This window comes from Denticeps clupeoides, chromosome 14, assembly GCF_900700375.1.
Source record: "Denticeps clupeoides chromosome 14, fDenClu1.1, whole genome shotgun sequence".
Taxonomy (NCBI): domain Eukaryota; kingdom Metazoa; phylum Chordata; class Actinopteri; order Clupeiformes; family Denticipitidae; genus Denticeps; species Denticeps clupeoides.
Genome location: NC_041720.1, coordinates 12,778,918 through 12,791,915, shown reverse-complemented (window position 1 = coordinate 12,791,915; position 12,998 = coordinate 12,778,918). Strand labels below are relative to the sequence as shown.

General features: G+C 43.8%; 1 protein-coding gene across 4 annotated transcripts; it reads right to left on the bottom strand.

Moving 5' to 3' along the window:
• Positions 1 to 971: 971 nt before the first annotated feature.
• On the bottom strand, positions 972 to 12,390 carry LOC114763543 (mitotic checkpoint serine/threonine-protein kinase BUB1 beta-like). Of its 4 annotated transcripts, XM_028953294.1 has the most exons (22): positions 12,325 to 12,390; positions 12,149 to 12,218; positions 11,867 to 12,071; positions 11,596 to 11,792; positions 10,635 to 10,774; positions 9,616 to 9,776; positions 9,478 to 9,518; positions 9,238 to 9,398; positions 8,666 to 8,778; positions 8,129 to 8,181; positions 7,886 to 7,923; positions 7,700 to 7,784; positions 7,508 to 7,610; positions 5,231 to 5,484; positions 4,980 to 5,104; positions 3,532 to 3,651; positions 2,865 to 2,953; positions 2,609 to 2,770; positions 2,217 to 2,353; positions 1,826 to 1,991; positions 1,629 to 1,738; positions 972 to 1,171 (listed from the first exon to the last, which is right to left on the bottom strand). In XM_028953294.1, the coding sequence occupies exons 2-22, from the start codon at positions 12,214 to 12,216 to the stop codon at positions 1,027 to 1,029; spliced, it is 2,673 nt and encodes an 890-aa protein (XP_028809127.1). In that variant the 5' UTR covers positions 12,217 to 12,218; positions 12,325 to 12,390; the 3' UTR covers positions 972 to 1,026. The 4 variants fall into 4 exon arrangements, with proteins under 4 accessions (XP_028809127.1, XP_028809128.1, XP_028809130.1 ...); XM_028953295.1 differs by having other exon boundaries at positions 12,149 to 12,344; XM_028953297.1 differs by lacking the exons at positions 972 to 1,171; positions 1,629 to 1,738; positions 1,826 to 1,991 and having other exon boundaries at positions 2,223 to 2,353; positions 2,609 to 2,766.
• Positions 12,391 to 12,998: the final 608 nt, after the last annotated feature.

Genomic DNA, 12,998 nt, shown 5'->3' with positions numbered 1-12,998 from the left:
AAACTATGAATGAACACATGTGGAGTTATGTACTTAACAAAAAAAGTGAAATAACTGAAAATGTAAATGGCCATGAAAATAAAGATAATACATTGAATGTGTTTTCAATGTGTCTAATCTTTTGGCCTGTACTGTATGTGGCTCGTCATTTAAAAGCGAAAGGATTGGTTCCCTGCATGACCGTTCTGGGTGCAGTGGGTCCCAGGTCACGCTTACGCACAGCATGCTACTGTGTCTAACAAACTCAGAGTATGCATATGAGGCCTAAAGGTTAAAGAAGACCTGGTCCAGGGTGAAACTGAGCAACTTTTTTCGGGTGTGGTGGAAGCTGTGCCAGCTGGTACCCTCCAGGACCAGGACTGGAGACCCATGGCCTATAAACACTTATCAAATAATGGAAGGCTTGATCATGAAAATGTGGGTGCCCATTAAGCTGCAAAATGGGTGTACAAGACTTACTAACATGCAGGAGATTCCTTTAACAGCATTTATTAGACACCCTTATCCAGAGCGACTTACAGTCAGTAGTTACAGGGACAGTCCCCCAGGAGACACTCAGGATTTAGTGTCTTGCTCAGGGGCACAATGATAGTAAGTGGGGTTTGAACCTGTGACTTTGTGGTCTTCTGGTTCATCCCTACACTGGTCCTCTGTCATGGACGTGCTGTTTATTTATTGGCCTATTTGTTGTGTTGGACCAGTCTGTTCCGCACTTGGTTGTGACATGCTGCGTCGACGCACTGTTAATTTATCGTACCTCTTTCTCGCACTCTGCACGTTGTGATGTTTTTGTGTTGTTCACAGTGTTACTACATGTTGCTGATCTGCAGACGTCCAGACAGCCTTGAACACTGCAGACTCTGGTCCACGGCCCAGTGGTTGGGGACCATGTGTCTACAGTGTTAGTGGACATGCTTATAATCAAACATTTCTTATTCAATAAGCAATGTTTAATCATAGAACTGGAACAAACAGACATAAACACACACAGACGGATGGTTAAAAGAAGGTGCTAAACAAGGAAAGTCACATTGTGCAAAAACACTGCATTGCGTAGGGGGAAGCAAATGCTCCCAGGTCTTCTAGCAGCTCCGACAAAACACACAGGGTTGAAGTTTCTCCGTTGTTCAAAATCTTCTGAAAGAACTTATGCCAAAAGGCATTTAACGACCTGTTAGGAACAAAGGTTAAAGGACCGTCAGAGATTTCAAATCATACACGCTGCATATTTACATTAACAGCACTATTTATGGTCATCTGGTTCATGGTAGCAGAGAGTGTTACCCACTAGGCTACTACCACCCTACTGCTTGGTGTAGTTTGTAAGCTGCCTGATTAAATGAATTCATTCACTATAATAATATTAGCCTCAATTCTACCTAAAATCACCAAGTCCTCAGACATCCAAAAATATTTAAGTGTAGAAATATTGTTATTCATAAGTCATCTCACAAGTCACTTCATTTGTAATCATTTTTTTCTTAGAAATTTCTTTCAGAAAACATTAACATCAGTTAAATAAACTTTTTAGACAAAGATATCTGTGGCATACACAGATAATGTCACCAATTCCAAAAGGATCCAACCAACCAGTCCTTTCATGCCAGAATTTCACAGATAAAGAGTACCTGGCCTCTAAATTGTCCTGAAGTCTCAATTCACAACAGTCCCTCACCACCTCCATTCCTCTCTTCAACAGCAACCAATGCACTGTGTCTGCCACACCAAGCAGGTCAATCTACAGACAGAGGGGAGAGGGAAAGGCTACGTATTACAAGTCTTACAACACAAATATTTTAAGCGCAGCAAAGAGTGATATTTGTACCTGGTAAGGGGTGGCGCATGCTGACAGGACACCCTGACTTATGAAGTCAGCAGCGGAGCTGAGCAAACCCACTGTTTCCACCTCAGTCTGCAATTCGAGGTCCACAGAACTGGAGAAGTCGATCATCGTGAAAACCCCAGCACACGAGTCAGACCCCGAGGAAAAGCTGAGACACACAAAACTACAGTGGTTAAATGTAAAATATACAGCAAAGAAATCCGATCCATCTCATCAGATACAGACACAAAATATTCAGTTACAAATAGCCTAATTTTTCTGGCATGTCCGCATTCTGCTTCAATCACTGGCTAAGTTGATGAGCTCTTCATGTTACTGGGAGCCTCTGGATTCCACCATACTGCTGGGCCACAGTAGGTCTATGTTGATTTACCTGGGGGAATACAGCAGTGTTTCCGGCCTGAGGGCTCCATGGACAAGGTGACAGGAGTGCAGCTCCTTGACTGTCTCTACAATCCGTGCAGCAATACAAGCCACCTGCATTTCATCTGTGAGATTTTGCATTAAGTCCTGAAATTAAAATTAATAATAATAATAATGAATGTTTCTAAAATGTGTTTATTCCACATTTCCTAAGGGGTGTCTAAGGAATTAACATTTAGCTGAAAAACTCAGGTCAGAATAGTCCAATAAAAGTTCCTATTTGATCACGGTTTATCACCCCTACCGTGTGTTGACAATAACACAGCAGTTCATCTTTATCAATTTTGATTCTTGTCACATTAAATGTACCGCATCATGAACAAAATGTACATGGACACACACAGCCAGAGTTGTTTCCTGGGGTACTCTCCAGAGTGTCACACAACCGTCATCATACAGGTAGCATCTGCTGTCATTGAGGACTGGGCCATGGATCCCTGTGGGCTGTCGAGCCCGAAGCTGAGAGGAAATGTAGAAATCCCACGGAATTGTGCTAGAATCTACCTGAGGGGGAAAAAATAATGCATGCAAAATAGCAACAAGTAAAAACTTGAGAATTAGACACACACACAGAAAATAAAACAGTATACTGACTTACCTTGGCCACAAAAAAAAGATTGTCGGTTGAAGTCAGAATGCTGTATTTACCATTGCTGCCCAGGTTGTTTAAGAACAGCATTTCGTTACCTTGCCATAAAACAAAAGTGAAAAAAGGTCATTATGAAAATATGATTTCTGTCTGTAACAGTATTTTATATTCATTTGTCATTAGCCTTAATAAAATCCCTGAACTCATCGACACCTAAATGTAATTCCTGTGAATTGTGTTTTTTGCGGTTTAAGCATGTGCACCATTCAGAGCACATACGAGCTCAACCTCGAGCATTAATGCAACGCCTATGTGTGAGTGCACAGTAGATGACAGTCAGCTGCATTAGCAGTGTTAATGAATGAGAACATATTTAATTCTTCTAATTAATCTCAGCAAATAAGGCATTTATTTGGACTGCCATGTATCATATATTAATGTCTTCATAAAGGATCTGGTTAGTTCAAAAGTGACTTTCCAGTAGCAATTATAATATGACTTAAATTTCTCCAGTACCCAAAGCAGTTTGACTATGTTGGAGCATATTACTACACTCTTTAAATCACTGTCCTGTGTAATACTGGGTTTTGATACCAAACCCTACAACATACAGGCCTACACGACACAATTGTGTTATGGGGCCTGTTCTGTGTATAAGAGTATAACTAAACATTACCAAAACACCAATCATCCACACTGGGCATCGCTCCTGGTACTCTGTGGAGGTTGGGAAGGGTATTCAAATCCACTTTATTTAAAAGCCCTTGTCGCATGTCCGTACTGCATGGGTTCTTATCTGTGGATTTATAAATTTAAAAAGGAAAAAGGAAACAAAAACAATGAAAAATGAATAATAAAGTGAGAATTGGCAGCAACATCCACTCAAAATTGTTTGAAAATCTATTTGTCAGTCAAAATGATTGTGTGGGTATCATATAATATGAGAATCAATATCACATCTTTCATGATGACATAAATGAACCCCAAAATATCAAGCATTGTATACTTAGAATTCTTGACAGTGAGTATCATCTGATTCAGGATTAAAAATCATTCATGAAACATGTTAAAACATCATGACTAGGGTTGCAGGGATTAACTGGTTTTCCGGTTAACCGTGGTGTGAAACGTGGCGATTACCCCACTGACAACACTTCCCCAACATCGCAAATAAATAAATAATTATCCACAACCAAAGACAGTGGTGGGCAGTGGTAGCACAACGGTTTAGGAAGCAGCCCTGCAATCAGAAGGTTTCTGGTTTGAATCCCGAGCCGCCAAGGTACCACTGAGATGCCACTGAGCAAAGCGCCGTCCCCACACACTGCTCCCCTGGGTGTCATGGCTGCCCACTGCTCACTCAGGGTGATTGATTAAAGCAGAGGACACATTTCATTGTGTCCACCATGTGCTGTAATGTTTCACAATGACAATCACTATCACTATCACTAAAGTATTGAAGCTCCCGAGATCACCACATGGACATATATGCGCAATTTATGGTAGACTAATGCCGCCTGGACGTGGGATATACTGTGCTCGCCGTGAGGTTTGAGCTTCCTTGCAAAAACGGGCCGCCTTTGTCGCTGGGCCCAGCGCAAAAAATATGTGTGCTTCTTTTATAGTCCCAGTAAGACAATAACTTTTGTGTGTGTGTGTGTGTGTGTGTGTGTGTGTGTGAGAGAGAGAGAGAGAGAGAGAGAGAGAGAGAGAGAGTGTTTTGAAGGGGAAGGCTGGACATTAGCCTGCTTCAATGCAGCCATTCTATCGGTCGCGCGACAACGCATCACGACACGCAGTGGTCAAAGTTCAACAAATTTCAACAAGGCGGCTGAGTAGCACGCGGTGGCATGCTGCGCTGCACAAGCCATAAAAAAAATGATGGGTTTCAGAGCACAGCATTGTACGATAATTATCATATTTGAACAATAATTTTACAGTCTGTATAGTGTACAATCAATTATTACAAAAATCCCTTAATGTACAATAAGTTAACCCCTCAGTTATTTCATTAGCAATCAATGCGGTCAGGGGTGGCCAATCAGCCAATCAATGCGGTCAGGGGCATTCCAGCCTGTTAGGTGTTTACTAGTCTCAAACATTCATAAATGTCTCAGGACTCACCAGGGACAGCAGCCGGCTCCATCTCCACATCAGTCACCGGTTCCAGGAAAGCATTGGGTTTCCCTGCGGACTGCTGACAAACGGATGATCCAAAGCCCCCTTCTTGGCTGATCTCTAGAATTGGGCTTTTCATATTTTTAAAAACCAGAAACATATTTACACGTTATTCAACAAAGCTGCAATGGCTTAAACAAAAAGGGGACATTACTAACGTCAACACGTTAAGACTTTATAAGAGTACATAAGCTTACCTTAAATTTTTGCCCTCAGTGACCGAAGCTGGATTTGTCTGTCTGGTTCCATCTACTGGATTTTGGGTTAAGGCTCGGAGGTCCTCTGTTAGACCCAGACCATCCCCCAGTCCCTTCACCACACAAAACGGCGTGGAAGCCAGTGTAGCAGCATGTACAAACTCGTAGGTGTCATTTGGGATTTGGTCTAGGGGCTGGTTACAGTGGCCATTAACAATGGCATCTTCGGGTTGGATGGATTTGTCACTGGCTTCCTGTAATGAAGATTGGGCTTTAGTCTAATTCTACTTTGAAGAGTTCATGGCCTCTGTACAGCAGTGATGTACAGATCGATTGTGACATATTTTCAGTCTTGGGAATGTGTATTTTATGACATTTGCTCTGACATATGACATTTCCTATTTGCTCTGAATTTTAATTAAATAAATGTATTAAAAAAATTGTGTTTTTTTTTTTTCATTAGTTTAATATTTATTACCCCAACAATAGTAGGGATAGCCCCAAATAACAAAAATGTACAATGTCAGTGACTGGTGTTTTCGACCAGTTGCCAAAATGACAGTGACGTCTCATGCTCCTCACTAGTTTCATTATGTTGTTCTGAGGCAATGCGTTCCACTCTTCCACTAGTGCTTCACACAGTTCTGCCAGGTAATGTGGGGTTTGGGAATGATCATTCAGTCTATGCTTCAACTGGTCCCAGATGTGCCCTATGGGGTTCAGGTCAGGGGACATTGATGGCCGTACCATATGAGGCACCCCAACTTCCTGAAGTCAAGCTGTGACAATTCTGCCATGATGTGGTGGAGCATTATTATCCATGAACAGAAAGTTGGGGGTGTGCTGGCGGAATTGGGGGATGATGATGGGTTCTATGATGTCTCTGGGGCTCTGGGGAGCCATGTACAACAACCAAATTGGTTTTGCACTGACTAGTGATGCCTGCCCAGACTGTTGCACCTCCTCCACACTGGGGACCATGTTGACATCAGCGTATCGCTCACCTCGCCTTCTCCAGTGACATTGTGCAAGATCACCAGACACCTGATGGCAGACCACTGCTGCATTGTCCAGGTCACATGGTCTTGTGCTCACTGCAAACGTTCACGGCGGTGTCTTGCTGTCAGTGGAGTCACCTGCAATGGTCGTCTGGCATTCAAGCTAAAGCGGTGGAGTCGGTTGCGAATGGCTTGCTGGAGACCCTGGTACCCCTCGCATGTCGTAAATGGGCCTGCTGCTGTGTGGCAGTTGAATAACGATGTCTGAGTGCATAGGTCCTTATGTACTGGGGCAGTGGGGCAGTGGTGGCCTAGCGGTTAAGGAAGCGGCCCCGTAATCAGAAGGTGTCTGGTTCGAATCCCGATCCGCCAAGGTTCCACTGAGGTGCCACTGAGCAAAGCACCGTCCCCACACACTGCTCCCCGGGCGCCGGTCATGGCTGCCCACTGCTCACTCAGGGTGATGGGTTAAATGCAGAGGACAAATTTCACTGTGTGCACCGTGTGCTGTGCGGCTGTGTATCACATGTGACAATCACTTCACTTTTTTTTTTTTTGGTCATCATTGCGGTCTGTCACTCATGGGGCTCCACTCCTGGGTCTGTCATGAACTCTGCCAGTAGTTATGTTTCTTGATGCAAGTCTGCTGATGACACTTTGAGACATACCAAGATCACGAGCAACATCTGACTGCCTGCCACCGACCCGAAGGCGCACCATGGCCAGGTGATCGTCCATTAAGTGACGTTGTATGTTCATGGCTGTTTGAATGATGAACTTGGAATTACTGACAATACCAGCTTTGTATACCCCCAGAATGTTGAAATTGATGCCACATTGAGAAAGGTTGTCTCTTGGTATTGGCCCCAATATAAGAAACCCCTGTACACAATGAGGCCATTACATGGAAAACACAAAATGAGGTGTGTCTATCACCCCAATACAATTGCCCCCCATCCCAAAAATGTATGAAGTGAAATGAACACCGTATGAAAGACATCCACTAAGTCTCACAATATCCCTTACTTATTGTGAGTAGGAGTGTGTGTATATATTTTGTATATAAAGACTTGGCAGGGTGAATAAGAAGAGGTTGTTAAATGAACAACGACAACTGGGTTAATTTCTAAGCAGCAGGAATGCCGTAAACCCACCAATCAGCGCCATGTTCAGTGGAAGATGGGAAAATGGCTTGTTGTAAGTGGGATTTTGTGTAGCTGAACAAACTTCAGAACAGAATTCGTAGACATGCGTAATGCAAAAAACACTATTTACTTGCCTTTTCTGTCGGAGAATTTGCTGAAGAAGCTCTCAATTTCAGAATGGGTGGGGGAAGCTTCAGTGACTTGCGTCTAGAAAAGCCAGCGCAGGGTACGCTTGTGCTATGGAAAAGGTAAGACCTGAAACTTCAGTTCTTCTTAGGAAATGAAAGGGTGAAGTAAAATCCTTTAGCTAAAAGTATGACGCTTACATGTCATGTGTGGCACATTCTTCAAATATGCTGAATGGCTTGGCTTCGGTCACTGCAGGGCCTGACTTTGGTGGTGCGCTCACACCTTGAAAGCAGAATAAAAGTCCAAATTACCACACAGTCCTTATAAAACTGTATGTGGTAAAGAGAATACATTCACTTTTATTAAGTAAAAGTGAAGCCAACCTGAGCAATCAGCACCCTTGTGACTGACAGTATGGGCTCTGAAAGGTTAAAGGTGAGGGACAGTTTTTATAAAACGACAGAGGACTGAGAAGCAAAACTAAACTGGTTAGTGCTAACCTGAAAAAAAATAATATTTATATGCATATTTATTGTAACATGTTAACTCTGACTATTAAGAATATGTTTAAATGCAGTTTTATGCATGCTTTTCTATCATGTATAAATCTTTAACCAATATCTCACAGTGGTGTGGATGCAGCTTCAGACTCATTATACACTTTGAAGGGTTCATTTTCCTAAAGAAAGCAAAATAACAATAATAAATCAGAAATATCAAACACATATTCAATACAGAAGAGATGTGAAAATGCATATGAGGCAAGGATTGGCAAGGATCTCACGATACGACACATATCACGATACGTGGGTCAGAATACGATTACATAACGATATTCTGAAAATGTAAAAACAGAGCTGAAATACAAGATGCTGTGATCGGTCTGTCATGTTTGACAATTTAAATTTTTTTTTGGCCTGAAATGCCAAGCAGTAATTCAAAGTACCCAGCTGTATAGCGCCATCTACAGGAGTGGAGGTTGTAGTTGCGCTGCTGACCTCGACAAACACTCGACAGCACCACCCAGTGGACTAAATTTGTATACAAAAATGTAGACATTTGATGTCCCTGTATCGACACAATATCACAATGTCAAACACTGCGATAGATTGCCGTGTCACTACCTAACACCCCTAATGCATACAATGATTTCCAACCTGTACCTGTTGTTGGACACAGACAGTAGGACTGCAGTCGTCTTGCAGATTCTGCTTCTGCATCTTCTCAAGCTGTTGCCTCAGGTCTTCCTTCACTTTGCTAAGGTACAGCTGTTTCTCTAAAGCATAAAAGACAGGGGGATTTAGGTCAGGAAACTTACATTTCAGTTCTAACTAATTTCAAGGAAAAGTCATTGGTCAATTCTGTAGAGTGAGAGAAACAACAGCAACAAAAGAAGTGGTAATTGATATCGCTCATTGTCTATCCAGTCACCTTGCTTTTGGGCTAAAAAAAAAAAAAAAAAGAATAAAAGAATATTACATTGTCCTTTAGTGCTGTGGTGAAAGCTATTGTGCACAACCTGTTCAAAAGCACGTAATTATTAGGTCTGTTAAATATAAAAGCATTGATTAAATTGGTTTACTATACTCACACGTATGCGTTGCATCAAAACACTAGAATAGGAGTTTAGCTACAAATAGTCACAAAATGCACAGTAAGTGTCAAAGGTTTTCAGTTTCACAGCAAACTGGAATCACTGCAAATGCAATGGGTTTTCGGGCATAACGGGACCTACCCTGCAACTGATGCCTCCATTGGCTAAAGTAGCGCTCGGCCCTCAGTTCCTCAAAGGAGAATTCCAGCGGGCCCTTGATGAGTTGATCCTTGCAGTACATTATCTGCACTCGATCGTGATCGTCCTCCTGACAAGCTGCCCCTGCCGGACTCTTCGGTGCTCTGGCCATTATGAAAGAATGGCAATCTCTCTCCTCTCTCTCTAACCATAGGATGGATCATTTATGGGACATATACTCACAGTTGCTGGATGTGACTTCCCACAACAGTTGCGATTAGAGACTATACAACAGAGCATAAAGAAAAACGATTATTTATTTAATTATTTTATCTCAAAATTCCAAAAATATAATGCAGCACCGTAGATGGATTTGCAGACCTCAGCCTCATCCTGTTTCTGCAGCATGGTATTGTTCTCATCTGCGGTTACACAAACTTGACTGGGGTCTGACTTTCCACCTTCCTGATTCAGAAACTCAAAGGCCAAAGCAGAGCTGGGAGCTGAAGATGATGGAAAAACATCCAGAGAACCTGAACGTCCTGTGAGCAAAAAGACATTGTGCAGGGTCCTTACACATTTTTGCAAAAGAATTTCCATGACTTTAAAATTACTCTAAGGTGATCGCAAATGTAAACTATATATACATTTAGACACACACACACACACACACACACACACATATATATAAATTCATTGTTGCTTCCCTGTCGTAAACCCAAACATTAGTGCTGGATGATTGTACGTTATAACTATGTTATTAATATGTGTGCATGGACATATAGCTCAAGAATGTGACATTTTAGTCCTGGTCAAAATGACTCAGCACCTCAAACTTTGCTTTCACCGGTGCAACCAAATCGTAGTCACCACAGGCCAGCAAGATGTAATTTACATGACTTTTAAAAGGAGAAGTGCTGGGGAAGTGGTGGCCTCACGGTTACAGAAGCTGCCCTGTAATCAGAAGGTGTCTGGTTCAAAACCCAGTCCGCCAAGGTGCCACTGAGAAAAGCACCGTGATGGTTAAAAGCAGAGGACACATTTTGTTGTGTCACCGTGTGCTGTGCTGCAGTGTTTAACAATGACAATCACTTCACTTTCAGTACCACCTGACGTACTAGTTGTAAGCATTCTAGTTGTAAAAACGTTTGTTGCACAGCTTTACTGGAACCATGTACTTCGTTATACGTTCATGAGTCAGATTTCAATGACTTTTCCATAACTCTATATGTTTATTTCTTATTCCAAAAGCTTTTCAAGACCTCTTTTCAAATTCCATGACTATTCCAGTTCTTAATGACCACACAAACCCTGAAATTTTATGTTCTCTATAGGTGATTTCTAAATATATACAAAAAACACACACACACACACACACACACACACACACACACACACACCTTGCATGGTTTCTCCATCCCTACTAACAGATGCCAGTGCCCTTTTATGCTCATTGGGTTTGAGGTCAGCTGACTTCAGCAGAGGTCCCTCCCCGATCCTGGGTGCAGACATCTTGCAGGACATCCGGTTCTGAAAAGCTCTGCAAACAATCAAGATTTTCTAGGTGTAGAGTTGACATTGAACACATATTACCAGAAACGGCACTGAATATTGGCGTGGGACATACCGTACCAGTCAAGATGCCTTCCCATTCACTGTTTTTTTCTCTCTATATTTTCTACTTGGTAAATGAATACTGATGACCTCTAAACTACGAAGGAGCACAAATGGAATTATGCTTTACATGTCAGATTCTTCATAGTAGCCACCGTTGTCTTTCTGACGACAGCTTTGAAAGTGAGGCACACAATGAAATGTCCTCCGCATTTCACCCATCACCTTAAGTGAGCAGTGAGCAGCCATGAAAGGCACCCGGAGAGCAGCGCGTGGCGACTTTGCTCAGAGGCACCTCGGCGGTCCGGGATTCGAACCCGCATCCATCCGACTACGGGTCTGCTGCCTTACCCGCTAAGGCCACCACTGCCCACTCTTGGCATTCTCTCAGTTTGAAATTAAGAATATGTTGGTTGGTTGGTTTGCTACACAATTCCATACGAGTTTGCATGTCTTCTACATTAATACAGGGACTTTTGACTGGTACTGGAAGAGAGCGCATGGCTGCAGTCCCTGGATGGGTGGTAGTAGCCTAGTGGGTAACACACTCGCCTATGAGCCTGAAGACCCAGGTTCAAATCCCACTTACTACCATTGTGTCCCAGAGCAAGACACTTAACCCTGAGGGGGACCGTCCCTGTAACTTTGTAAGTAAAATTGTAAGTCGCTCTGGATAACGCTGTCTGATAAATGCTGTAAATGGATGTAAAAACCCGTTCATTCCTCCGCCAGCTCACTGCTGCCTACCTGTACATGGTCTGGAGTTCATCTTGAGGCGTCGCTCCGCTCCTCAGGCCATCCAGGTACACAGCGTTGGCCTTGTGGAGATCTCCCAGCTTCTCCAAAGCCTCAGCCCAGGCACAGTACAGCGCTGCCCGCTTGACCCCGATGCCTTGGGCGTGCAGGTGGCTGAACATTTCCAAAGGCTTGGAGCAGTTTTGCGCCTAGGACCAAGACGAAGACATCCGAGTTGTAGGACATGAATTCAGAATCGCAGAAGGTCCTTTTCCGCACCCACCCATAAAATCCACAGGTTGACGTAGCGACCGTCGTCGCGGTACCGTCTTTCGTGCGCGAAGCACCGCACGGCCCTCTCCAGCACAGCGCCGAGGCCGCGCTCCGGATCGCCCTCGGGGTAAGCGCGCCGGATCCACCTGACGTACCTGTCCCAGACGCCGAGGGGGTCAGCGCCGGCGTAGCTGCGGAGTTCCAGCTCAAAAGCCCTGTAGCGGCGACAACACGGTCATTCGGGGGTGAAACCCGGCGCCGGGCGACGCGGACAGAGGCGCCGGGAACTTACTCTCTCCGCTGCTGAACGCTCCGAGCGTCGGGGGCCGGACGGGAAGAGAAAGCCTCCTGCCGAGCCATGTCTCCGGAGAGAAAAACCAGGAAAACGCGCCCCCCGTCAGCAGCGTCGTATGAATTAACTTCTCTGATTTAGTACAATAACACTTACTTACTACTACTAATACTTACTTACTAACTGTAAAACACCTACTTCGTCCCTGGTTAGACGTGGACAGCAGGAGCCCGGCGCCTCGTCGTATTTGAACGAAGGACGTCGGCGAGGAGACCGCACGCGATTGGTCAGGAGCCCCGCCGGGGGGCGGGGCCAAAGCCGTAATGCTTCTAAAAGAACAAAACAACGCGCCCGTAGGAATCGAGACCGTTCCTGAGCGATGCTTTAAAACGATCTTGAAATGAGTTAGACACATACAGCGTTTAAGTGAGATGTATCTCAGAGGTATTTTATAGCTTGAAATGTGTTTAAAAAGTCGCGTTGCAGCAAGGCACTGTGTTTTACCGTAAAATAAATCCACACTTGGTTTTTGTTTACTCTTTAATCCACCTAGTGATGTGGCATTTTATGGAGATATAGCAGGTTTTTTTTCAATTTAGAGCCTGGAATTCTTTTGGACAAAAGCTGCTTAAAAGGTCCTGGTTTGTCCTGGTTTTCATTGTTCTGTATCTACCAGCCAATAGGTTTTATCCACAGACCTGGTGACCTTGTGGAGCGCCTTCCTCGTACCACACACAGTCCGTACGTAACTACACATTCTACAAGACTGCCATGTCTGCCATGGTGCAGCTGCCATACCGTACTGTAATATAATGGACCAGTGGTAGAAGGTCAGTAGCAGGTTGGAGTC

Excerpts from the sequence above, each read along its gene's own strand:
- LOC114763543 (XM_028953294.1), bottom strand. The coding sequence starts at position 12,216 with ATGGCTCGGCAGGAGGCTTTCTCTTCCCGTCCGGCCCCCGACGCTCGG. Across the intron at positions 7,785-7,885 it reads CAAGGGTGCTGATTGCTCAG|GTGTGAGCGCACCACCAAAG; the intron begins GTTGGCTTCACT and ends TCTGCTTTCAAG. Across the intron at positions 1,992-2,216 it reads ACACTGCTGTATTCCCCCAG|CTTTTCCTCGGGGTCTGACT; the intron begins GTAAATCAACAT and ends TGTGTGTCTCAG.